This window comes from Aquarana catesbeiana, linkage group LG05, assembly GCF_042186555.1.
Source record: "Aquarana catesbeiana isolate 2022-GZ linkage group LG05, ASM4218655v1, whole genome shotgun sequence".
NCBI lineage: Eukaryota > Metazoa > Chordata > Amphibia > Anura > Ranidae > Aquarana > Aquarana catesbeiana.
The window spans coordinates 129,687,649-129,712,369 of record NC_133328.1 but is presented as its reverse complement, the minus strand read 5'-3'; the positions used below and the strand labels follow the sequence as shown (position 1 = coordinate 129,712,369).

The 24,721-nt window shown below is 41.5% G+C and overlaps 1 protein-coding gene across 2 annotated transcripts in view; it reads right to left on the bottom strand.

Annotated features, from left to right (window-relative positions):
* Positions 1-24,721, bottom strand: part of OXNAD1 (oxidoreductase NAD binding domain containing 1) — a 156,843-nt gene that overhangs the window by 96,658 nt on the left and 35,464 nt on the right. For both annotated transcript variants that reach the window (XM_073630194.1, XM_073630195.1), the window contains exons 3-5: positions 18,194-18,346; positions 17,791-17,857; positions 7,138-7,244 (exon numbers count right to left, since the gene is read on the bottom strand). In XM_073630194.1, the coding sequence (XP_073486295.1) occupies positions 7,138-7,244; positions 17,791-17,857; positions 18,194-18,315 (296 nt within the window). In that variant the 5' untranslated portion in view covers positions 18,316-18,346. The remainder of the gene's footprint in view (positions 1-7,137; positions 7,245-17,790; positions 17,858-18,193; positions 18,347-24,721) is intronic.

Below are 24,721 nucleotides of genomic sequence, written 5' to 3'. Positions count from 1 at the left end.
TCTCAATCTTTTGCTGGCGGGAATTCCACCAGCAAAAGTCCGATGGAGCATACACACGATCGCATTTTCCGACCCAAAGCTCTCATCGGCCTTTTGCTGGCCGAATTTCCGATCGTGTGTACGCGGCATAAGAAGTTTCAAACAACCAAAAAAAATAGATGTACCGTATATACTTGAGTATAAGCTGACCCGAATATAAGCCGAGGCACCTACTTTTACCACAAAAACCTTTGAAAACTTATTGACTCAAGTATTAGCCTAGGCTGAGAATGCAGCAGCTACTGTAAGTGGAAAAGAGGGTCAACAATACCCATTTGCAGCCTCGCTGTGCCCATTTGCATGCCTCAGCCTCACTGTGTTCCCCATCTGCATGCCTCAGCCTCACTGTGTCCCCCATCTGCATGCCTCAGCCTCACCTTATCGGCGTTGTGCCGGCGTTATGATCTCCCAGCGCTGTCCCCATCTGCAGCCTTATTAACTCCCAGCGCTGTGATATATTCAGTCTAGTCGGCGGCCATGCAGTGTACCAAAGCCCCGCCTCATCCTCGTCCGTGACGGAACACTGACTCGGTTTCCCAGCAGTAGTCAGTGTTCAGCCTGACGAGGAGGAGGCGGGGCTTTGGTACACTGCATGACCGCCGACTAGACTGAATGTATCACAGCGCCGGGAGATAAGGCTGCAGATGGGGACAGCGCCGGGAGGACTTGAGTATAAGCTTAGGGGGGCATTTTCAGCACAAAAAAATGTGCTGAAAAACTCGGCTTATACTCGAGTATATACGGTATTTTTAAATCTATGAATCAAACACCATAGCTTTAAAAAAGGATTTTTCCCCCGTTTTACTCCTGAGCAATATGAAGTGCATTTCCAGAAATGCTTCAACACCCAACATGAAGATTCCCATTATATTCAATGCCCTTTCACAACTGAGCGATGTGTCGCTTGTATATGACCTTCTTTGGTATAGAATTGCATGTTTTATTATATACTTTAATGGGAGTGCCTGAAAAACCCAAGTTCTCTTCCTCCTAGTAACTAGCTTTCCATTGGCTAAAAAACAAAACTGCTCAAGCTTGAAAGACGCTCAAGTGTGAATGGTGGCTTAGAGCAAAGCCAGTAATTGAGCAGATAGGACCTGCCTTTGTAGTCAACTGTAGAGGAGTTAGTGGATTTTCACAATCTCTATACTCAGCATGGCGGGTCTTCACTACATGTTTTTCAGTCATCTCCTCTTCCTCACCATCTACTTTTCCTATGTCTCCTAAGGCTAGTCATTGATGGGTAGATGCTTCAATGAAAATATGTGGGTGTGAAGACACTTACATATTGTGAGCAATGCCATGACCCACCAACATCTACAGCAACAGACTAAAGCAGTAAAAAAAACAAAATAAGAAAGATCTGCTTATGTAAAGTTAAACCGCTTCAGCCCTGGACCATTTGGCTGGCCAAAGACCAGAGCACTTTTTGCGATTCGGCACTGCGTCGCTTTAACTGACAATTGCGCAGTCATGCGACGTGGCTCCCAAACAAAATCGACGTCCTTTTTTCCCCACAAATAGAGCTTTCTTTTGGTGGTATTTGATCACCTCTGCGGTTTTAATTTTTTGCGCTATAAACAAAAAAAAGCGACAATTTTGAAAAAAAAAAAAAAAAAACGCAATTTATTTTTTTACTATAACAAATATCCCCAAAAAAATATATAAAAAAAAATGTTTTCCTCAGTTTAAGCTGATACGTATTCTTCTACATATTTTTGGTAAAAAAAATTGCAATAAGCGTATATATATTTGTTTGCGCAAAAGTTATAGCGTCTACAAAATAGGAGATAGGTTTATGGCATTTTTATTAATAATTTTTTTTTTTTTTACTAGTAATGGCGATCAGCGATTTTTATTGTGACTGCGACATTATGGCGGACACGTCGGACAATTTTGACACATTTTTGGGACCATTGGCATTAATACATCGATTAGTGCGATTAAAAATGCATTGATTACTGTAAAAATGTCACTGGCAGTGAAGGGGTTAACACTAGGGGGCAATGAAGAGACTAATGTGTGTCCTAGGAAGTGTTCTAACTGAAGGGGGATGTGGACTGTGCAGGGAAACTAACAGGTCGCCTGTTCATACTCTGTATGAACAGAGGATCTGTCAGTTCTCCCCTTACAGAACCGGAAACTGTGTGTTTATACACACAGATCCTGGTTCCTTGTGTGCCCCGAGCGATCGCTGGAGCCCGACGATGATCCAGAACGCCGGGCACCCGTATCGGCTCCGTGGGCGAGCAGGCAGCGCGCACACGTGCCCCCTAGTGGATGTCTATGGTGCAGACGTGCCATGACGGCGATTCGCTTGCCTGTGCCATTCTGCCGCAGTATAACTGCGGCGGATGGTCAGCAAGCGGTTAATACTGTAACTGCATAACAGCAATCACCAACATTACATTTCGAGGGCGCGTGGGACCAGTTTTTCATGCCTTGACAAAGAGGCTCTACATGCCCTTGGACAAGTGACATTGGTGACTGCTGTTATGCTGGAAAAGAACTAAACTTTACAGAGTGCTGGCACCCTGCTAGTCATGCATCCCTAAAGCCTAAATGCTTTCTACACAGACAGAAATACTTAACAACCTTCTGTCCTCTTTGCACTGAAAAGACTTGAGGATGAACAGTAGGCCCGCAAACCACCATGTAAAATAAAGAAAAAATACTTGAGAAAGGGGGACCCTGACCTGAAAAGCATTGCCACCTTTCACACGAGATGTCACTGTAGGCCAGCTGCAGTCGGTAAAGATATACAGTATGAGTGCAGCGCTAAACAAATTTTAACATCTAAAAATATATCATTAATCAGTGAAAAGACTTCAATGAAACATAAAAAAAATATTACATAGAACTAAATTCACAAGAAGAAGTGTAAATGTTAATACATGATACACAAATAAGCGACAAATCAATTAATTGTATATATATTTAGATGTTAAAATTAGTTTAGCACTGCACCCATATATCTTTACACACACGGAGGAGAATTGGGTATATTAGCAGCTAACTCTTCCGTTGTCCATTAAGCGCTGACTCAGCATTTGTATTCATCTTCATTGCGGTCCACAATGGCTACTTCTTTTACCTGCACAGCTATTCAAGCTGGTTCTTCCTGGTTCCTGCCTCTTTGTGCTGTTTCCTGTGTCATCTAGCCACTAAAGGAGCTCTCACCAGCATTTTACACCTGCCTACTGGGACCTAGAACTTTGCCACTTGATGGTATATTTTTATTACTGCAGTTTTCCATTTGATCATATGTAAGTGCATTATTATTTTTTTTTTATATATGATGGTTTAATAAATGCTGCACTAAGTTTTTCCCACCCATGTTTAGCGGTGAAATCTAGGAAAGTGCCCCCTGCTGAATATCCTGCAGATTATTTTTCTATATGCCATGTCCATCTAATCTCAAGTGAGTGCAATACTTATTATTTTTTGCCTGTATGTTGTCATGCAAGCTACACTCAAACAGTGGCACTCTCTCTCCCTCCCTTTTTTTTTTCCCTTTATTTTGCATGAACATTGGTGGGAAGTACTTCAGACCCTACCTGGAGAAGATACTGCAGATGCTGCAGAAATGTGAAACCTTATTATGGACCTTTGTGGATGAACTTTACACACTGATGGTTATATCTTAGAACCCATGCCTTTTTAAAAAATCTGTACCAGGGTTACTCTAGTTTCTGCCAAGTTGTCCAAGTGCATCCTTTTTACTGGGGGTATCCTTGGTCCATTTAGCATACTAAAAACCACCACGAGCAACTGGTTCCAAAATTAGTCTTCTATGGATAAATCAGTCTTATAGTAAAACCTATAAAACTGGCCACATACTTAGCTGAGAATGCATTTTACAATTATAATGCATGCTTCAGGTTTGGTTGCATAATCTGCAGCTTCCCAATGTAGTAAAATGAATACGTATCTTCATAATTGAATTGCAACTCACCGGAAAATCCATAGCTTCCTGTTAAATGAACCCTGAATACCTGGAAATTGTTACATTTTAAAAGGCTTTTGCAAAAAAAAAAAAAAAAAAAAGGGGGGGGGGGGGGAATGCAACAACATTGATATCATAATCAATGTGCATTAAGGCCTGATTCACACTTATCTAGGTTGTAGTTTGCATATTCCAGGAGCATTTTGCGGTTTTCAATACATGCTTTTCATCGATTGAAGTTTATGGAACCAAAAACCAGAAAAAAGGCCCTGGCCCTTGCCATAAAATGCACAGATATGAACTACATCCATAGGAAACCATGTTAAATGGACTGTAGTGTGTTGCTGCAAAACTGAAAACACGCTAAAAAATGCATAGGTGTGAACCAGGCTTTAATACTTATTTGTAATCATTGCACCAACGATCAGTATGTCAGCTCTTTCAATATATTTCCCCAGCCTCAGGTGTGCATGGAGGTATTGGCTTGCTGTTAAAGGGGTGATGGAAGGGCAGCTGAACTACGGCACCCCCCCCAGGTAGGAACTCTACCACAATAGTAGTAATTTGTAGTGAAAAATCCTGTGGCCACATCCAGTTGCACTAAATTCAAATAATTACAAAATTATGCAGGTAGAAGCATCCTGTAATTCAGGAAAGGGTTGGTGGTTTGGGTTTTCAGGATCTTGCCTGCAAACATGGTTCAGGTTATACCCTAAATGTGAGTGTAACCTGAAACCTGGTCCAAAAGGTAGACTTAAGCCTAGTACACACTGCTATTTTTTTTTTTTTTTACACTCAACTCAGCGGGCTGAGCGAAAAAAAAAAATCCCGATGTTAGTACACAAATCTCCCCTGCTATTCTATTGTGTTCTGACAGGGTGACGGGACACCACTGGCTGAGCATGCTGATTGGCAGACATTTTTCGGTCATACCCCTTAGACAGAAGCAGACCGGCTTCTGTAGGACCAGCTGCAGTATACATGGGCCAAATGTAGGCAGTTTTTACTATTGAACCGGCCAATGTCTCCCGGCATTCAGCCCGTGTGTACAGGGCTTTAGCCTTTAACCTTGACAAAGCTGTAGCAGTATACAGGTTTACACTGAAGAACTCCAAATTCCGCCAAAAGTATATCTGTTGAAATGTGCCCATATCCTAAATATGAAAATGAGTTCAAACATAAATTTAATAACTATGTGTCGGTACATGACTGGTGATCATACTCTTGCTATATGTACAGCACCATCTAGGGGCTGAATAATAAAAATGCAGCACATTTATGTTAGAAATATGTCAGGAGATGTAGCGTTTCAAATATTTATGTGTAACGATTACATGTAGAGGAGAAGAAGCCACATAGGTATATTTGATTTTCTAATTAGATTTTTTAATTATGCTCAGGGACTGTTAAACCCGTGTGGACTCTAAGTCCGGTTCACACTAGTGCGATGCGGGAGCCCTGTGCAGGTTCCCGTATCGCATCTGACCCGCAGGCAGTTCACACTACTCTCTTCGAACCGCTGCAGGTGTCAATGTAAAGTGAATTACACCCCCAAATCGGTTCGCAGATCGCAGTACGAACTGAAATCGGACAGGAATCATATCGCATGGGTCTGAACACCCATGCGATATGATTCCAGTGTGGACCAAAATAAGGGTCCTGCACCATTTTGGTGCAAATGTGATGCGATTTCAGCCATACAGTTAGTATGGCTGAATTTGCATCGCACAGACATTGCTTGTGATGTGCACAGCAATATGGGGCGAATCACATGCGATGTCTGGCATCACACTAATAGGAACCCAAACTAAAGGCAGCAAAGCTGGGCATATGCTTGGCAATTTTGGAAGTCAATGAAAAAAAAAATGAACAGCAAAAAAGCAATTTGCCACCCATGGTCTGCACTATTTCATGTTTTTAAGCAATCGCGCTATTGGAGCCCAATTGCAAATTCTGTAAGGGTTGAATTGTGGTAGTTTCCATTGATTATTTGGTGACTGTGAATTTCAGGACTGGGAAACCAAAATATGATGATAGAAAGCTTCCAAATGCCAAAAACACATGACTCACACAAATGTTAGCATACACAGGGGGTTGCTGTTTCTCTGAATCAGCATTGGGTTCCAGGAGTTCTGCAGAAACAATGTCTGGAATAACTACCTTAAAGGGATAGTTCATCTTTACACCTGGGGATGCTGACCAATCAGAATCCATCTGGTCCACCCGAGAAGCGCCGATGAAGAAGAGCTGGGATTTCAAATCCCCAGACTTCTGGAGCAGCCGTGAGGGTACTGACAGCTCAGTGACCCCGGAAGTAAGTACAGCAGGGACCGAAGGGGTGGGAAGAGTGCCCTGTGTTAGTTCACCTACACGCATACTAGCTCATTGTGCCTTTGCTTGCAGGGTTTTTTTTTTTTGTGTGGGTTTACAACCACTTTAAAGAGGAAGTAAATTGTGATGGGTTTTACTTCCTCTTTTTTCCCCTGCAAAGTAAAAGCATAATGGGCTAGTATGCATATCCCATTATGTGCCACTTACCTGCAAACGAAGCCCGCAATGGTGGCCGCATCCATCTTCACCCCTCTTCCTTCCAGGGGGCCGCGGACTCCGGCTCTGTGACTGTCTGGAGTCTCGTGATGTCACTCCCGCGCATGCACGTGGGAGCCAACCTCACGGGCCCTTTACTGACATCACGATCATGCCCTTTCTTCAGTGCGCATGCACCGATGACGTCAGCACAAGTGTATATCGTAAATATCTCCTAAACCGTGCAGGTTTAGGAGATATTTCCAGTACCTACAGGTAAGCCTTATTGTAGGCTTACCTGTAGGTAAAAGTGGTATGTAAGGTTTTACAACCACTTTAAACAATGTGTCATTGCTGTGATTGGTCACAGAGATCACATGGTACAATGCCACTCATGGGCTCTATACATTTATTCAGTAAGCTGTCTAACAGTGCGGTCACATTGTGGTGCTCGTGTGCACTGTAGAGGGCGCACACGAGCATGTAAAAGGGAAAGGTCATTTTAAAATGCTCTCCTGTCTGCTTAGCTGCACTGTTCAGCCATTTGTGTACAATTGACAGACAGCAAGTGGTTACGTTAGGCGACAGGTTTCCTTTAAAAAAAAAATAATGAAAAGTGTTCTTACCACTGTCCTGCTTTAAAAGTAAATTCACTGTTTCCTACAGATAGCCGTACTCTTTTCACAGTGGCAGATTCATTGGTAATCCCACAAACTGTTGCCGGAGAAATAACCTGTAAGATAAAGTAAATGAATGCTAAAACAAAAGGTCTAGGACATAAAGACCTATGGGTTTTTTTCGTATGCAGATTGTATACAGGTTGTGCTTCTCTATACACTCTACTGAGATCTGTGGGAGGGTCTAGATAAAAACATCCAACCAAGCCAAATTACCCTATTATCCATGATTCAAAAAATATTTTTTTTTAACCATTAGACAATCTGAATAAACATCCTAAAACTGCAGGGATTAGAAAAATGCATCTAAAGTCTATGTGTAATTGTAGTCATTTCATATTTCTAATATGTTTCTATGTTACCATATGCTTGTATTAGAAAGTGTCCTGTTCTTTTTTAATTGCTTCCTTTGTGTGAAATACCTAGTGATCCTGCCACTCCCCTGATTTCCTATTTCAAACTGACGACCCCAGGGCATGGACGCGCATCCACCCTATTGTGGTAAGTTTGAGTCTTTGAATTCTACTTGGGAGCAGAGCCTGCCTGTACAGTGTTACATCTGTTGACAAACCGCCTGTACTGCTAATCACTGGAAAGATCGTTGTACTGCAGTTTCTCTGTCTCCTGCAGTGTATGTCTCTGGGCTCTTTCAGACGGGGCGGATCAGTGATCTGCCCCGTGAACACCCGCTTGCTCAGTGGGGATCGCTCCGCCGATCCCCGCTGAACAGGAAAATGACAGGTCTGTCGCTGCACACTGTGCAGCGACGGACCTGTCAGAGTGCCGCTCTCCCCTATGGGGGATCGGATGATGACGGACCTTAGAGTCCGTCGATACCCGATCCGATAATGGATGGAAAAGTAGGGTTTTCCTCCGTTACACCTTTCGGATCAGAGCGGGTCGGATGTCAGCGGACATGTCACCGCTGACATCCGACGCTCCATAGGGATACATGTATGTCCGTTTTTCATCCGAAAACGGAAGGATGAAAAACGGACATACGGATCCCCCGTGTGAAACAGCCCTTTCTCTGCAATTTACACAGGACTGTGTGTGTGTGCTCTGTTCAAGCTGCTGTTCATTCCACACCCCCAATAGTCACCAGCAGTTTTCATCCCCACCTTTCTAGACACAATATATACAGCACTACTTGCATAAACTCAGGGGTGTCAAACTCAGTTACATCGAGGGCTGCATCAGCATTATGGTTGCCCTCAAAGGGAGTTCAGGGGTGCCCTATGTACAGAGTGCAGTGTTCAGGGGTGCCCTATGTACAGAATGCAGTGTTCAGGGGTGCCCTATGTACAGAGTGCATTGTTCAGGGGTGCGTTACATATGACTGCAGGGTTTAGGGGTGTGCTATGCTATGCTTCCATCCCTCCTCGCCTCTGACCACTGCACCATTCTCTGCCATCCCCCACCTATGCACACATCCCCTCCCCCGAAACATTTCATCTCATCTCACCTACCCGGCCCAGCTCTAGTACCTCATGGTAGTGCAGGTGGCTATGCTCCTTTCTCTCACTTGCAGGGAGATCGTTAGTTGGAATCTGTGTAACCGGGCACAGATTTGGAACCACAGTGCAGCTTACCATGTGATCCCCCATCCCACACTGCACCTGCCATCTGAATCTTCCTTGTCTCTGCCATGAGTGCAAGGCAGGCAGAGTTCTGTGAGAGTTTCCACCAGGTTTCAGCTGAAAACAAGTCCTGGGTGTGAGGGCTACATGAAATGGCCTGGAGGGCCGAATTTGGCCCGCTGGCCTTGTGTTTGACACATGTGGTGTAAACCCATGTAAAGCTCTTTATTACTATGGGTGGCTGCATCCTGGGCAAAGAAATACATCTGCAATTTAACCACATGCCGACCACCCACCGTTTGACGGCGACAGAATGGTTCCACTGCACAAATCGCCGTAGCTGCACGGCGGCTGCTTTAAGAGGTATAGGGGGTACGCGTGCCGCCGCATCACTGAGGAGCCGATGCATGTGCTCGTGACAGAGCAGGAACGTGGATCTGCAAATCTACGTCCTGTCAAGGGAGAGTAGACAGATCGTGTGTTCCTAGTATATAGGAACACCGATCGGTCTCCTCCCCCAGTCAGTCCCATCCCCCCACAGTTAGAACACACAGAGAGGGAACACATTTAACCCCTTGATCGCCCCCTAGTGTTAAGCCATTCCCTGCCAGTGACATTTAAAACAGTAATCAGTGGCTATTTATAGCACTGATCGCTGTATAAATGTCAACGGTTTAAAAAAGTGTCAAAAGTGTCCGATCTGTCCGCCACAATGTCGCAGTCCCGATAAAAAACGCAGATCGCCACCACTACAGTAAAAAAAAAAAAAAAATAATAATAATAAAAATGCCATAAATCAATAACCTATTTTGTAGGCTCTATAACTTTTGCGCAAACCAACCAATATAGGCTTATTGCGATTTTTATTTTTTACCAAAAATATGTAGATTACATATCAGCCTAAACTGAGGAAAAAAATAGTTTTTTTGTTTTTTTTTTAATTGGGATATTTATTATAGCAAAAAGTAAAAAATTTAGCTTTTCAAAATTGTCGCTCTTTTTTTTAGAGCGCAAATAATAAAAACCGCAGAGGTGATCAAATACCACCAAAAGAAAGCTCTATTTGTGGGAAAAAAAAGGACACCAATTTTGTTTGAGTACAACGTCGCACGACCGCGCAATTGTCAGTTAAAGCGACGCAGTGCCGTATCGCAAAAAATGGCCCAGTCAGGAAGGGGGTAAATTCTTCCTGGGCTGAAGTGGTTAAAGAGGTTCTTCTCCTTGTTTGAAAAAAATGAAAAGTCAGCAGCTAAAAATACTGTAGCTGCTGACTTTTAATAAAAGGACACTTACCTGTCCAGGGATCCAGCGCCATCCTACCCGGGCCTGTTCGTCGCCTGTCTTTTGGTCCGTGGTGCAAGTATGTTATCTATGGGAAGCTGGCTGTAATTCCTTGCCACTTCACAGCCAGCTTACCACTGAGCATGCCTGAGCCGTGCTGCGTATTGTGACTGGTTCCACAGCCTCCTGAGACCTATCTGTCCTGGAAGTTTGCAGGTGGGATGGTGAAGGGGGTCGCTGGGGGAGAACTTCCGGTGGAATCACCTAGGCAATCCAACCGAAAGTGGAATCCGGTATCTGTCAAAACCAGATACCCGCTTCCCCCCGCCTAAAAAAGTTCCAAATATAGAAGAGGAGGGGGGCATAAAGTAGAACTTCGCCTTTAGGGTGAAGTTCTGCTTTAAATTGTATTCTCAAATGTGCCCATGTGCATGAACCCTAAAGATGTACACATTGGTGTTCTTAAAGGTTGCATGGATTATGAACAAACTTTTCCTTCATCAGTCACGCAAAAGAAGAACGGTGGATTAGAAAGACTGCAACCCAGTCTGTCTGGTGTTCCAATAATCCAAATGTCCTTAGTTCAACATTCAGAGGATGATCTGACTTTAAACCAACAGACAATGTGGATGTCAATAAAAGACACGAATGCTAAAAAAATGGGAAATCACAGTACTTTATTAAATGTATGCAAACTTGTTAATACAGTGTCTGGAAAAAGTATTTATACCCCTTGAAAATTTCCACATTTTGTCATGTTACTACCAAAAACGTGAAAAAAAAATTTTTGGTGGATTTTATGTGATAGACCAACACAAAGTGGCACATAATTGTGAAGTGGAAGGAAAATGATAAATGGTTTGCAATTTTTTTTAAAAATAAATAATTGAAAAGTGTGGCATGCATTTGTATTAAGCCCCCTTTACTCTGATACCCCTAACTAAAATCTAGTGGAATCAATTGCGTTGAGTCACAGAATTAGTAAATAGAGTTCACCTGTTTGTAATTTAATCTCAGTATAAATACAGCTGTTCTGTGAAGCCCTCAGAGGTTTGTTTGCCCTCAGAGAACCTTAGTGAACAAACAGCATCGTGAAGGCCAAGGAACACACCAGACAGGTAAGGGATAAAGTTGTGGAAAAGTTTAAAGCAGGGTTAGGTTATAAAAAAAAATATCCCAAGCTTTGAACATCTCACGGAGCACTGTTCAGTCTGTCATCCTAAAATGGAAAGAGTATGTCACAACTGCAAACCTACCAAGACACGGCCATCCACCTAAACTGACAGGCCGGGCAAGAAGAGCATTAATCAGAGAAGCAGCCAAGAGGCCCATGGTAACTCTGGAGGAGCTGCAGAGATCCACAGCTCAGATGGGAGAATCTGTCCACAGGACAACTATTAGTCGTGCATTCCACAAAGAGTGGCAAAAAGAAAGCCATTATTGAAAGAAAGCCATAAGAAGTCCTGTTTGCAGTTTGCAAGAAGCCATGTGAGGGACACCGTAAACATGTGGAAGAAGGTGCTCTGGTCAGATGAGGCCAAAATGGAACTTTCTGGCCTAAAAGCAAAACACTATGTGTGGCGGAAAACTAATACTGCACTTCACTCTGAACATACCATCCCTACTGTGAAACACGGTGGTGGCAGCATCATGTTGTGGGGATGCTTTACTTCAGCAGGGACAGGGAAGCTGGTCAGAGTTGATGGGAAGATGGATGGAGCCAAATACAGGGTAATCTTAGAAGAAAACCTGTTAGAGTTTGAAAAAGACTTGAGACTGGGGAGAAGGTTCACCTTCCAGCAGGACAACAATCCTAAACGTACAGCCAGAGCTACAGTGGAATGGTTTAGATTAAAGCATATTCATGTGTTAGAATGGCCCAGTTAAAGTCCAGACCTAAATCCAATTGAGAATCTGTGGCAAGACTTGAAAATTGCTGTTCACAGGCGCTCTCCATCCAATCTACAGAGCTTGCGCTATTTTTCAAAGAATGGGCAAAAATGTGGTTCTGCATAGGGGGCTGAATACAAATGCACGCCACACTTTTCAGATATTTATTTGTAAACCATTTTGAAAACCATTTATCATTTTCCTTTCACTTCACAATTATGTGCCACTTTGTGTTGGTCTATCACATAAAATCCCAATAAAATACATTTATGTTTTTGGTTGTAACATGACAAAATGTGGAAAAGTTCAAGGGGTGTGAATACTTTTTCAAGGAACTGTAATTTGTCTCCATTTTTTTTAAGCTAAATGTAACAATTTTAAAATATCAAACACCTATAAAAAAAAAAAAAAAAAAAGAGCACAGTTTAAAAAGCTATATGCATAGCACTAAATGGGCCTGTTAAACTCCAGTGATATATACAGTTCATGTCCTACTAAGAGTAACTTTTTATTTTATTAAAACCTCCCCAAATGTGTGCTCTAGCTAGAAGCTCTTCAGAAAGGTTGGTATGTGATGTGAAGAAAAAATAAATTAAAAAAATGACACGATGAAACAATGAAACCATGAATAATAGCGTCTTGGCCATGAGTGTGCAGCCATGTAAACAGAACGGTGGTTGTTGAATTCAGCATAACAATAGCATGAAATGATCATACTAAAGCAGAAAAACACGTGGGTGTTTTGTCAATGTGTTTGTATTATATGTCAGGGGAATGGCTGAGTGTGTGTCTTCTTTTATGGACTGTCAGCACATGGAACATGCAAACGAACACACTGATTTCATCACACATGAGTGAAAACATTCAGCTCGTAGGAACAATCACCATCAGGTCTAAACTACACAAAGCACAAATCAAGCACAGCTGTGTGCAATTATATAACTCTTTAGGTATGGGTACCACTGCCATATGTAATAATAGGGAACGCCAGAGATTTATGTATACTACACAAAGTCAAATCCATACATAGGTCAATGTGTAATGAAAGAACATAAAACATTGTAACAGGACCTCCAGTGACAGATACCAAATCCTGGACCACGTTATGTAATGCAGAACAGGCACCTTCATAAACTGCCTGGATAGAAAGTTATAGAGATTTCTATGCACAAAACAATATACAATAATTATTCATAATTCCCTGTGGCACAGAACATTTTAGGTTACTTTCATTCCGTGAGCAGACTTATCACTTGATATACTGAATTCAAAAAATCCCACCAACTCTTCTAATTAGAACAAAGTTCAAATAACAATTAATTCTTGTTTGCAGAGGCTTTTTTTGGTTATTTTGACCCGTTGTCAGTATTTTCATCCTGTTAACCCCTGTTGTCAAAATTTGACAGAGTTGTCACTAAACAAATGGTAAGGGGAAGGGAAAATCACCCAATGGGACACCGAAACAACTCTCTAGGATGGGAGTTTTGTTGACTTTTTTTATTTCCTGTTGCATCTCAGAAAAGGAAATTAAAGAAACACTCAGTAGTGGAACTAAAGCAGTTTTACTCTTCCCATAGGCATAGTGTATCTAAAAGTAAGAAAAAAAAATGTGGACTGTACATACACTTTAAAAATGCTCTGTAGGCTAGAATGAACTAATCAAGACAGAAAGTGCTACACTCAATGTGAATAGAATAAAAAATAGAAGAAAGGACCTTATCACATCTGCTAGCCTTTAATATGTGAATGCCACAATGTATACAATTAAAAGTATGAAACTATTTAATTTAATTTTGCACTGGACTTTATTCTGGAAAATATTGTTTCACATGTGTGCATATGTTTAAAGGGCCAGTTCACACCATAGAAACGCAGTCCAGATGCGTTCCAGAAGCTTCTCTGCATGCAGATTTTTGATGCATTTCAGTGCGTTTTTGATGTATTTTTGGTGCAGTTCAGTGCATTTTCCCCCTCTTTTTCTTAACCTTAAGGGCCAGTTCACACTACATTTTTCTGCATCAAAAAACACATGGAAAGTAGGTTATATGATTTTAATGGCATAGTTCACACTAGTGCTTGCAGTTCCAGTGAGTTTCAGTTCCAGAAAAAAAAGTAGAACATGCTGCATTTTTTCTGCACTGGACTGTACTGCATCAAAAACGCACTGGAACGCACCAAAAACACACTGGAACACACATGTACTTATTAAAAGGTGAAGAAAAAAGAGGGGGAAAAAAAATGCACTGGACTGCATTAAAAACGCTTTAAAAACAGACTGGTCCGCATCAAAAACGCGTCAAAACCACGCATGCGGAAAAGAATCTGGAACGCATCCGAACTGCGTTTCTATGGTGTGACTTGGCCCTAAATAAGGACATGTGTATTCCAGTGCGTTTTTGATGCTTTTTACAGCGTTCCAATACAGTCCAGTGCAGGAAAAATGCAGCATGTTCTACGTTTTTTTATGGAACTGGAACGCACTGGAACTGCAAGCACTGGTGTGAACTATGCCATTAAAAACCATATAACCTACTTTCCATGCATTTTTAATGCAGAAAAAAAAACGCACTGGGCTGCATGTGGTGTGAACTGGCCCTAAGTGCATATGTTTTAAGTAGCACTGTTAATTATATATGCACTTTATATTTAATGCTTTTGTATAATTTAGTTTATCAGCGCTGCCTTGTTTCACATTTTTAAAACTAACCTATACCTGACTTTACTGATCCTACGCTCTAAAGCAATAAACAATAAAAGTCAGTTTGTTCTTGCTATCCGATGAAGATATCTTTGCTTCCTAATGTTTTATGGGAACAAACAGTGATGGTGGTAAGCTCCCTAAGGTGAGAAGTTTTTGCTGGAGTATACTTTAATAGTGTTAAATCTATTTTTTTACAGAGGAATGGACATATTTATGGCAGTACAGTACTGATTGTATATATGTGGACATGTTCAATACAGTGCCTATACAGTACTGTACTCATTGTATATCTATAGACATGTTTATGACAGTGCCAGTATGGTATTCATTGTATATCTGTGTACATGATTATGGCAGTGCCAGTACAGTACTCATTGTATATCTGTGTACATGTTTATGGTATGGTACCCATTGTATAGCTGTGGACATGTTAATGGCAGTGCCAGTATGGTATTCAGTGTATAGCTATGAACATGTTTATGGGACGATCAATAAGGTACTGATTGTATACTGTATCTGTAGACATGTTAATGGCAGTGCCAGTACTGCACTCATTTTTGTTTATGTGTGGACATGTTAATGGCAATGTATATCTGTAGATATACAATGAGTACCGTACTGGTACTGCCATAAGCATATCTACAAATACACGAGTACTGTACTGCCATTGCCTTAAGCATGTTTACACATATACAATGAGTACCGTACTGGCAGTGCCATAAACATGTCCACAGCTATACAATGAGAACTGTACTGGGAGTGCCATAAGCATATCTGCGGACATGTTTATGGCAGTGCAAGTATGATACTCATTGTATATCTACAGACATGTTTATGGAAGTGCCAGTACTGTACTCATTGTATATGTATGGACATGTTTATAGCAGTGCCAGTACGGTAATCATTGTATATGTGTGGTCATGTTTATGGCATTTGCAGTACTGTACTCATTGTATATCTATAGACATGTTTATGGCAGTGCCAGTATTGTATAAAAAATATTTACAATATGAATTAAAGTAAATAGTAGCGCTGACTTAATAAACACTATAAATCAAAAAACCCAGTGATAGTGATTGAAAACTGATACATTAGTAAACAAATGAAAAATAATAATAAAGTCCGTGATTAAACAGTCCATAAATTAGACCAGAATGTCTCAAACGGAAGATAAAATTATCCTGATGTGAAATCTTCAAAACTTTCACCACACTGTGTGCAATCAGTGTTTCCACTCCCCTTTGGTTACGCACTCACCAAATAGCGATGCCTTGCACTCTCATGCTCGGCAAAACAGCATCAACCCAGCCAAAGCCCCGATGTTTCGTCATCACGACTTACTCATGGGTAGCCATGAGTAAGTTGTGATGATGAAACATTGGGACATTGGCTGTACGGCAACCAGTTGTTAACGCTTGACGCTATATCGGAAGCGACGTTCAGAGGAGCAGGATCTCTCGTTGGTGAGGTTCAGTTCACACATGCTGTGTCCGCTGTGACTATACTACACCAGTACTTGCTGCTGCAAGTGGATGTCTCTATGCTTTATTGATCTTAGCTTATGTGAGTGCAATGTTTGAAGCTTTTTAATAGAAATACATTTTTTCATGATACTGCACTATTGAAGCACTTTGTTTCATTATATATGGAGAGTCCATGATATCGGGTGTCACATCTGGATATCATTGGATGTTTAACCCTTTAAGGGTTGATGCTGAGCATGAGAGTGCAAGGCATCACTATTTGGTGAGTGGATAACCAAAGGGGAGTGGAAACACTGATTGCAAGCGGTGTGGTGAAAGTTTTGAAGATTTCACATCAGGATAATTTTATCTTCCGTTTGAGACATTCTGGTCTCATTTATGGACTGTTTAATCACAGACTTTATTATTATTTTTCATTTGTTCACTAATGTATCCATTTTCAATCACTATCACCTGTCACTGGGTTTATTGATTTAAAGTGTTTATTTAGGCTCAGTTCACACAGGGACAACCCGACTTACAGCGTGACTTTTGCAAGGCGATTTGGAGGCGACTTTAAGCAACTTACAACGTGACTTAAAGTTACCTCCAGGACAGGCGACTTTGCCTGTGGCCAATCACAGAATAATCAGCTCTCTGGGAGGGAGGAGTTTGCCTGGGTAAACTAATTTCTTATCCTGTAAAGTCGCTTCAATATAGATGGAGATCCAACTTGGAGGCAACTTCCATTGAAATATATGGGTACAAGTTGCCTAGAAGTCGCCTTGAAGTAGTACAGGAACCTTTTCTGAAGTCGGAGCAACTTCAGTAGTGTACATTACAGCTCTCATTCACTTCAATGGAATTTCTTATTTCACGCGACTTGGGGCAACTTGAGGTCTGACAAGTCGGACCCTAAGTTGCTGTAGTGTGAACCGGGACTAAGTCAGCGCTACTATTTACTTTAATTCATATAGTAAATATTTTTTACTATAGTACTGTACTCATTGTATATCTATGGACATGTTTATGGCAGTGACAGTACTGTACTCATTGTATATCTGTAGATATGTTTATGGCAGTGTCAGTATGATACTAATGATCACACTGGAAGGGAGCTACCAAGTGAAAAAAAAAATAGGAACAACTGCACTACAGCTACTAAGTAGGTGGACTCTGCTCTCTGTATGCATTCTAAAGATTGTTTTTCCATTCCATTCCATTTAAAGACACCTAACTCTGCTGTACGCATTAAAAGCCAACTCTTTTCTAAACGGGTGTTGCAGTTTTGTGTGGTTTCTGACAAAATTAGTAAAATTCCAGCTTTCTTCTTCTTGGGATCTTGAAAAAAGGATCTCCCTTCCAAAATGTTTCATTTTGGCCTAACACTATGATGTTATTCCGTTCCCCTGATTTTACATAGTATAGAATAAACAGTAAACGGGGAGTACTAGAGTGAGGGAATGACAACACTGTAATGACCTTGTGGCAGGGGCAGAGATCTAAACTACTGTGTGGAAATCTAACCAATGAGGTCTCTAACAGCTACAAGAACCCGGCTGGTAATTCAATACATCGCTGCTCACACAACAGTGAAAATGTGTGGGTGTAAATATGAAAGAGATGAAGTAAAAAAAGGACAATTAAGCAAGGAAGTATTTTATGATAGATGAACCTGTCCACTCACCTCCTGCCTGAACGTGTTTGCTGTCCTCTCCAAGTGATCTGTCTTCCTTTGTGATGTCATTTTCCTTCTATCATTAAATAAATCCAAAGTCAATAATTTAAATTTGTCTTTCAGTTAAAAAAAAAAATAAAAAAATAAAAATCACTGCATTTTTCCTATCATGATAACAAAGAATTATTTAATATCTAAGTTCTCAGTTAGTAGAGCAATCCAGACCCACGAGCAGCAGAAACAACTGTGCTGCCTTGCTGAACTACACTGTGTAGGGCTACTTAACGAAGTACAACAGCAACAAAATCTACTGTTTGAGAGTTTACTGAGCATCTCTATCCTAGAACAACAGAACTGCCATCACATCGCTTTTCAAACAATATTTAATAGTGCTTGCAGACAGCTCACCCACCTATTCAGGGTACAAGAGCACAAAGCAGGAGCTCTCCACAGCAATGAGGCCAACTGACCAGTGAAAATTCCAGTAGTCCCTCTGAACACTTGACAAGAGGCTGAAACTACAGCAAGAGCCATGGCTGGGGAGAACAGTATTCAGCTCTTTAGTCTGCAAGAAATAATAAAAAAAATAAGTAATGATAACACAAGAATAACACTCCTAAACATGATTCACGGCAAACACAGTTCATTATAAAACACAATTTGAACTATTTTTGTTCTTCTATAAAAACTGATCTAAAGTGCATCTATGGTCAGAATGTAAAATCCACACTGAATTTCAATTATTTCTAGCCTATTCCTATTAACCACTTCACTACCGGACACTTTTCCTCCCTTCCTGCCCAGGCCAATTTTCAGCTTTCAGCGCTGTCGCACTTTGAGTCATGTCAAATCGCATGCCATATCTCAGCCTATTGGCGGCAACGGCACTGTCCCAATCGGTGCGACGCCGCACCAATTACCAAAAGTAGTTCCTGCAATACTTTTGGCGACTTCGGGAGCGATTTCAAGACATCTGTGCATGAACCCGCACAGATGTCTTTCAAATTGCCCCCGAACTCGCACCGAAATGCGTTTTTGAAATCGGGGGAGTTCATCTGAATTCCCCTGATTTCAAACCTGTGTTCAGTGTGAACGAGGGCTGAATGACAATTGCACAGTCATGCAACACTGTACCCATATGACATTTAGATCATTTTTTAACACAAATAGAGCTTTCCTTTGGTGGTATTTAATCACCACTGGGGTTTTAAATTTTTGGTAAATAAAGGAATAAGGCAAAACATTTAGAAAAAAAAAAATTTTTGTTTTTTGTTATAAAATGTTTCAAATAAACTTTCTTCATAAATTTAGGCAAAAATGTATTCTGCTACATTTCTTTGGTGAAAATAGTCAAAATCAGAGTATATTATTTAGTCTGTAAGAAAGTTATAGAGTCCACAAACTATTATATATATATATATATATATATATATATATATATATATATATATATATATATATATATATCTCTTTATATAGATGTATATCTATATCTATATATACACAGTATCTCACAAAAGTGAGTACACACCCCTCACATTTTTGTAAATATTTTATTATATCTTTTCATGTGACACCAGTGAAGAATTGACACTCTGCTACAATGTAAAGTAGTGCGTGTACAGCTACAGTTACAGTGTAATGCCCCGTACACACGGTCGGATTTTCCGATGGAAAATGTCCGATCGGAGCGTGTTGTCGGAAATTCCGACCGCGTGTGGGCTCCATCGGACATTTTCTATCGGATTTTCCGACACACAAAGTTGGAGAGCAGGAGATAAAATTTTCCGACAACAAAATCCGTTGTCGGAAATTCCGATCGTGTGTACACAAATCCGACGGACAAAGTGCCACGCATGCTCAGAATAAATAAAGAGATGAAAGCTATTGGCTATTGCCCCGTTTATAGTCCCGACGTACGTGTTTTACGTCACCGCGTTCAGAACGATCGGATTTTCCGACAACTTTGTGTGACCGTGTGTATGCAAGACAAGTATGAGCCAACATCCATCGGAAAAAATCAATGGATTTTGTTGTTGGAATGTCCGAACAAAGTCCGACCGTGTGTACGGGGCATAAGTGTAAATTTTCTGTCCCCTCAAAATAACTCAATACACAGCTATTAATGTCTAAACCGCTGGAAACAAAAGTGAGTACACCCCTAAGTGAAAATATCCAAATTGGGTCAAAATAGTAATTTTGCCTCCCCGATGTCATGTGACTCGTTAGTGTTACAAGGTCTCTGGTGTGAATGAGAAGCAGGTGTGTTCAATTTGGTGTTATCACTCTCACTCTCTCACACTGGTCACTGGAAGTTCAACATGGCACCTCATGGCAAATAACTCTCTGTGGATCTGAAAAGAGAATTGTTGCTTTACATAAAGATGGCCTAGACTATAAGAAGATTGCCAAGACCCTGAAACTGAGCTGCAGCACAGTGGCCAAGACCATAACAGGACAGGTTCCACTCAGAACATGCCTCACTATGGTTTACCAAAGAAGTTGAGTGCACATATCCAGAGGTTATCTTTGGGAAATAGACGTGTGAGTGCTGCCAGTATTGCTGCAGAGGTTTAAGGGGTGGGGGGGTCAGCCTGTCAGTGCTCAGACCATATGCCACACACTGCATCAAGTTGGTCTGCATGGCTGTCATCCCAGAAGGAAGCCTCTTCTAAAGATGATGCACAAGAAAGCCCGCAAACAATTTGCTGAAGACAAGCAGACTAAGGACATGGATTACTGGAACCATGTCCCGTGGTCTGATGAGACCAAGATAAACCTATTTGGTTCAGATGGTGTCAAACGTGTGTCGCAGCAACCAGGTGAGGAGTACAAAGACAAGTGTGTGTTGCCTACAGTCAAGCATGGTGGTGGGAGTGCCATGGTCTGGGGCTGCATGAGTGCTGCTGGCACTGGGGAGCTACAGTCAATTGAGGGAACCATGAATGCCAACATGTACTGTGACATACTGAAGCAGAGCATGACCCCCTCCCTTCGGAGACTGGGCTGCAGGGCAGTATTTCAACATTATAACAACCCTAGACACACCTCCAAGATGACCACTGCCTTGCTAAAGGAGCTGAGGGTAAAGGTGATGGACTGGCCAAGCATGTCTCCAGACCTAAACCCTATTGAGCATCTGTGGGGCATCCTCAAACAGAAGGTGGAGGAGCGCAAGGTCTCTAACATCCACCAGCTCTGGGATGTCATCAAGGAGGAGTGGAAGAGGACTCCAGTGGCAACCTATGAAGCTCTGGTGAACTCCATGTCCAAGAGGGTTAAGGCAGTGCTGGAAAATAAATGTTGGCCAACCAAAATATTGACACTTTGTGGCCAATTTGGACATTTTCACTTAGGGGTGTACTCACTTTTGTTGCCAGCGGTTTAGACATTAATGGCTGTGTGTTGAGTTATTTTGAGGGGACAGCAAATTTACACCGTTATACAAGCTGTACACTCACTACTTTACATTGTAGTAAAGTGTCATTTCTTCAGTGTTGTCACATAAAAATATATAATAAAATATTTACAAAAATGTGAGGGGTGTACTCACTTTTGTGAGATACTGTGTGTGTGTGTATATATATATATATATATATATATATATATATATATATATATATATATATATATATGAAAATTGATCAACCCTGATGTACTGACGGCCTAATTTCTTGTGGCCTAAAAAACGCCAGGACAAATACACCCCAAAGGGGTGTATTAAGTATTTAAAGAGGCATGGTGCGCTTTTTTTTTTTTTTTTTATACAACCTTTATTTATGATAACAAACGTAACAAGTTATGAGGAAACACATACTGAACATTGTCCGCAATATGCTGTAAGGCAGAATTCAATTATTAAGATTCAAACTATCAGGGGGGGCTGAAATAGCCTCCATCTGACCCTCTCCGGCTGGAATCCAGCCCATGGACACGCGGGGGGGGGGGGGGGCGTTACCCTCCGAAGTGCCCCGTCTCCACTGCAATAAGGATAGGGGGCATCTGCCATTTAGAGAGAGTGGACTCGAACGTGGGAAGGTACCCAATGACCTTTACATACCCTGATCTAGGTGAACATGTGTGAACCCATAACATAACAGGAAACTCAGGAGAGTAAGAAGAACAGAGAAAGTAAGAGAGAAGAGAAAAGGAGGAAAAAGACGCATGGTGCGCTTTTTAAAGTTGTAATTTTTTGTTACAATTTTCTGGGAAATTAAGAATTAAAAAAAAAAAATGTTTTCACATTTTTCATTTTTTACATACTGTCACCAGTGCAGTACAGCATCATCATATAACTGGTGTGGCGGTGAGCAGGGACACTGACTGGTGACAGCACGTAAAGAAAAAAAAATAAAAAATTGTAATACATTTTTTCAATTTTTTGGAATATTTGTTTTCTTGTTTATTTTATTTTTCTTCATTTTTTTTTTACATACTGTGACCAGAGCATTAATGTTACCATAATAACACTGTACTACATTGGGGAGGTGATAAGGTTTTGCTTTTTTTACACACTATGATTGCTTATAGCAGTGAATTTCACTGCTATAAGCAAGCATTTTTACTGAATAAAATTGATTTATTCAGTGTGTATTGTTGTGATTAACCACAGCTAATCACATGGTACAAATGCGCTGTGATTGGCCCTGTCTGTACCATGTGATCACTGTGACCATTTACAACTAGCAACACAATTGTACACAATGTATGGCATGAATCGCAGCCATTCATTGTTTACAATTGTCATGCAATCTGCTGTGATTGGTCACATGATACTGGTAGCAGGCCGGTACACTGATCAGTTATCCGCTGTGTCTGGTGGAGGGTGTCATAAGATGTCCACCCAGAACAATAGGTCTCCCACTCAGGTGTTATCTTACAATGGCCTGGGCAGGAAGCAGTTAATCTGAACAATCTTGACATTTGTAAACTTACTTTGTGAAGAATACTTGAACTCTGTGACGCATATTCACCATGCTTTGTGAATATGCACCGCAGTGTTGCACAATTCACAGAGCCTGCCTTCTAGACTGCAGAGAGGCTGAGAGGAGGAGTTTCAGGAGGTAAAGTCAGTACAGAAATCACTGTTTGCAGGTAGCAAGGTACCATGGGATATGTGGTCCTTAAAATTCCAAAGTAAACCAAAGGAATGAGCAGAAGAGAAGCTACATCGCATGCAGGGAATTGAGGAAGTTGTGGAAAGAGATGACCAGTAAATGGGCAGCACTCACAAAATGAAAGGTAATTTTTCAAGTAAGAATATAATGGATAGTCAAAAATAACTATTGTTTGCATGGCTATTAAAATGCTGATGTTATAAAAATCAAAGTGTATACTGTGACCCCTTTACTTCAAAATGTATCCAAATCCAACAAAAATGTATTATATTGCAGCTTACCAGTTCTTACATGAAGTTGCTGCATTGCTTTTTTTCTCAGGCTTTTTTCCTTAGTTTTAACCTGGCATGTTCTGTCCCATGGTGGCTATACTAACTTTTCCACTGTATCCATGGAGGGAGTAAGGGTTGTTATCGAGCCTGGACTTCAAATACCTGCTTTGTTCATTTTGGGGGCTGGAGGATTAGTAATTAGTGATGCTAAACTGTGGTTTAAAAAAAATTCACTCAACAGAGTGGGTCTACAAGCTATTGTGTTATTCAGTGTACTTATGACCCTTCCCATGGGAGGCTTTGTGAACTTTTGTACTTACACTCTCTTCCTGTCAGAAACCATGAATCAGACCGTACAGCAGAAGTACAGTTAAATCACACTGGTTTAATAATAAAAGTAAATAGAACAAACCTAGTCAAAACATTGCCAAAGTTCGGTAACTGAAACAGATAGTCAGACAAGCCAGAAAGTCAGGAAGCCAGGGAACAGCACAGTGGAACAGCAAGCAAGATCTGGAGCCAGAAGGAATGTCAGCCTGGTAAGTCTTTAACAGGAACGCAGGAGATAGTCTCTGTGATGTTGACCGAGGCAAAAGCTGAGATAATCTGGGCTGGAAGGCTTAAGTATGCAGGACTGAGGAGCAGCATATCATCAACAGATGAGTCACTGTGGAGAGATAGGAGCTGGCAATTAGACGACAGCTGAGCGGCCAGCTCAGAGAAGGAAGGGCTGAGCCCAGCCCTGACAGTACCCCCTTCTCAACGACCCCTCCCCCTCGGAGGACCACCAGGCTTGAGGAGAAAACATCTCTGGAAATCACTGAGGACAGGTGCATGTACGTTCGAGGATGAGACCCAAGAGTGTTCCTCTGGACGGTACCCTTTCCAATGCACCAGGTACTGTATGCGCCCACAAAACCTACGGGAGTCAACAATGGACTGTACTTCATACTCCTCATGGTTCTCAACCTGTACAGGGTGAGCACATGGCACTGAGGTGGTAAATCGGTTGCTGACCAAAGGTTTTAATAAGGAGACATGAAATACATTTGGGATACGCATATTAGAAGGAAGGTCAAATGCTTAAGCCACTGGGTTAATCCTGTGAAGAATACGGAAAGGCCCAATAAACCAAGGTGTGAACTTCAGAGAGGGAACAGGAAGTTGGAAATTGCGAGATGACAGCCAGACACTGTCCTCAACCTGGTAGGAAGGCGCAGGCAGGCGTCTGCGGTCAGCATGGAGTCTGTACCTATCATTAGCATGTCGTAAAGCCTCCTGGACTTGTGCCCAAGTGGAACGAAGACCACGGAGATGCTCCTCTAATGCAGGAATACTCTGCGGAACAAAGGAGTCAGGCAACATGGAGGGTTGGAAACCATAGTTCGCCATAAACGGGGACAATCGGGAAGCAGAATTCAAGGCACTATTGTGAGCAAACTTCGCCCACGGTAAGAGATCTGACCAATTGTTATGATGGTCAGAAATATAGCAATGTAGGAATTGCTCCAAGGACTGATTGGCTCGTTCTGCGGCCTCATTAGACTGCGG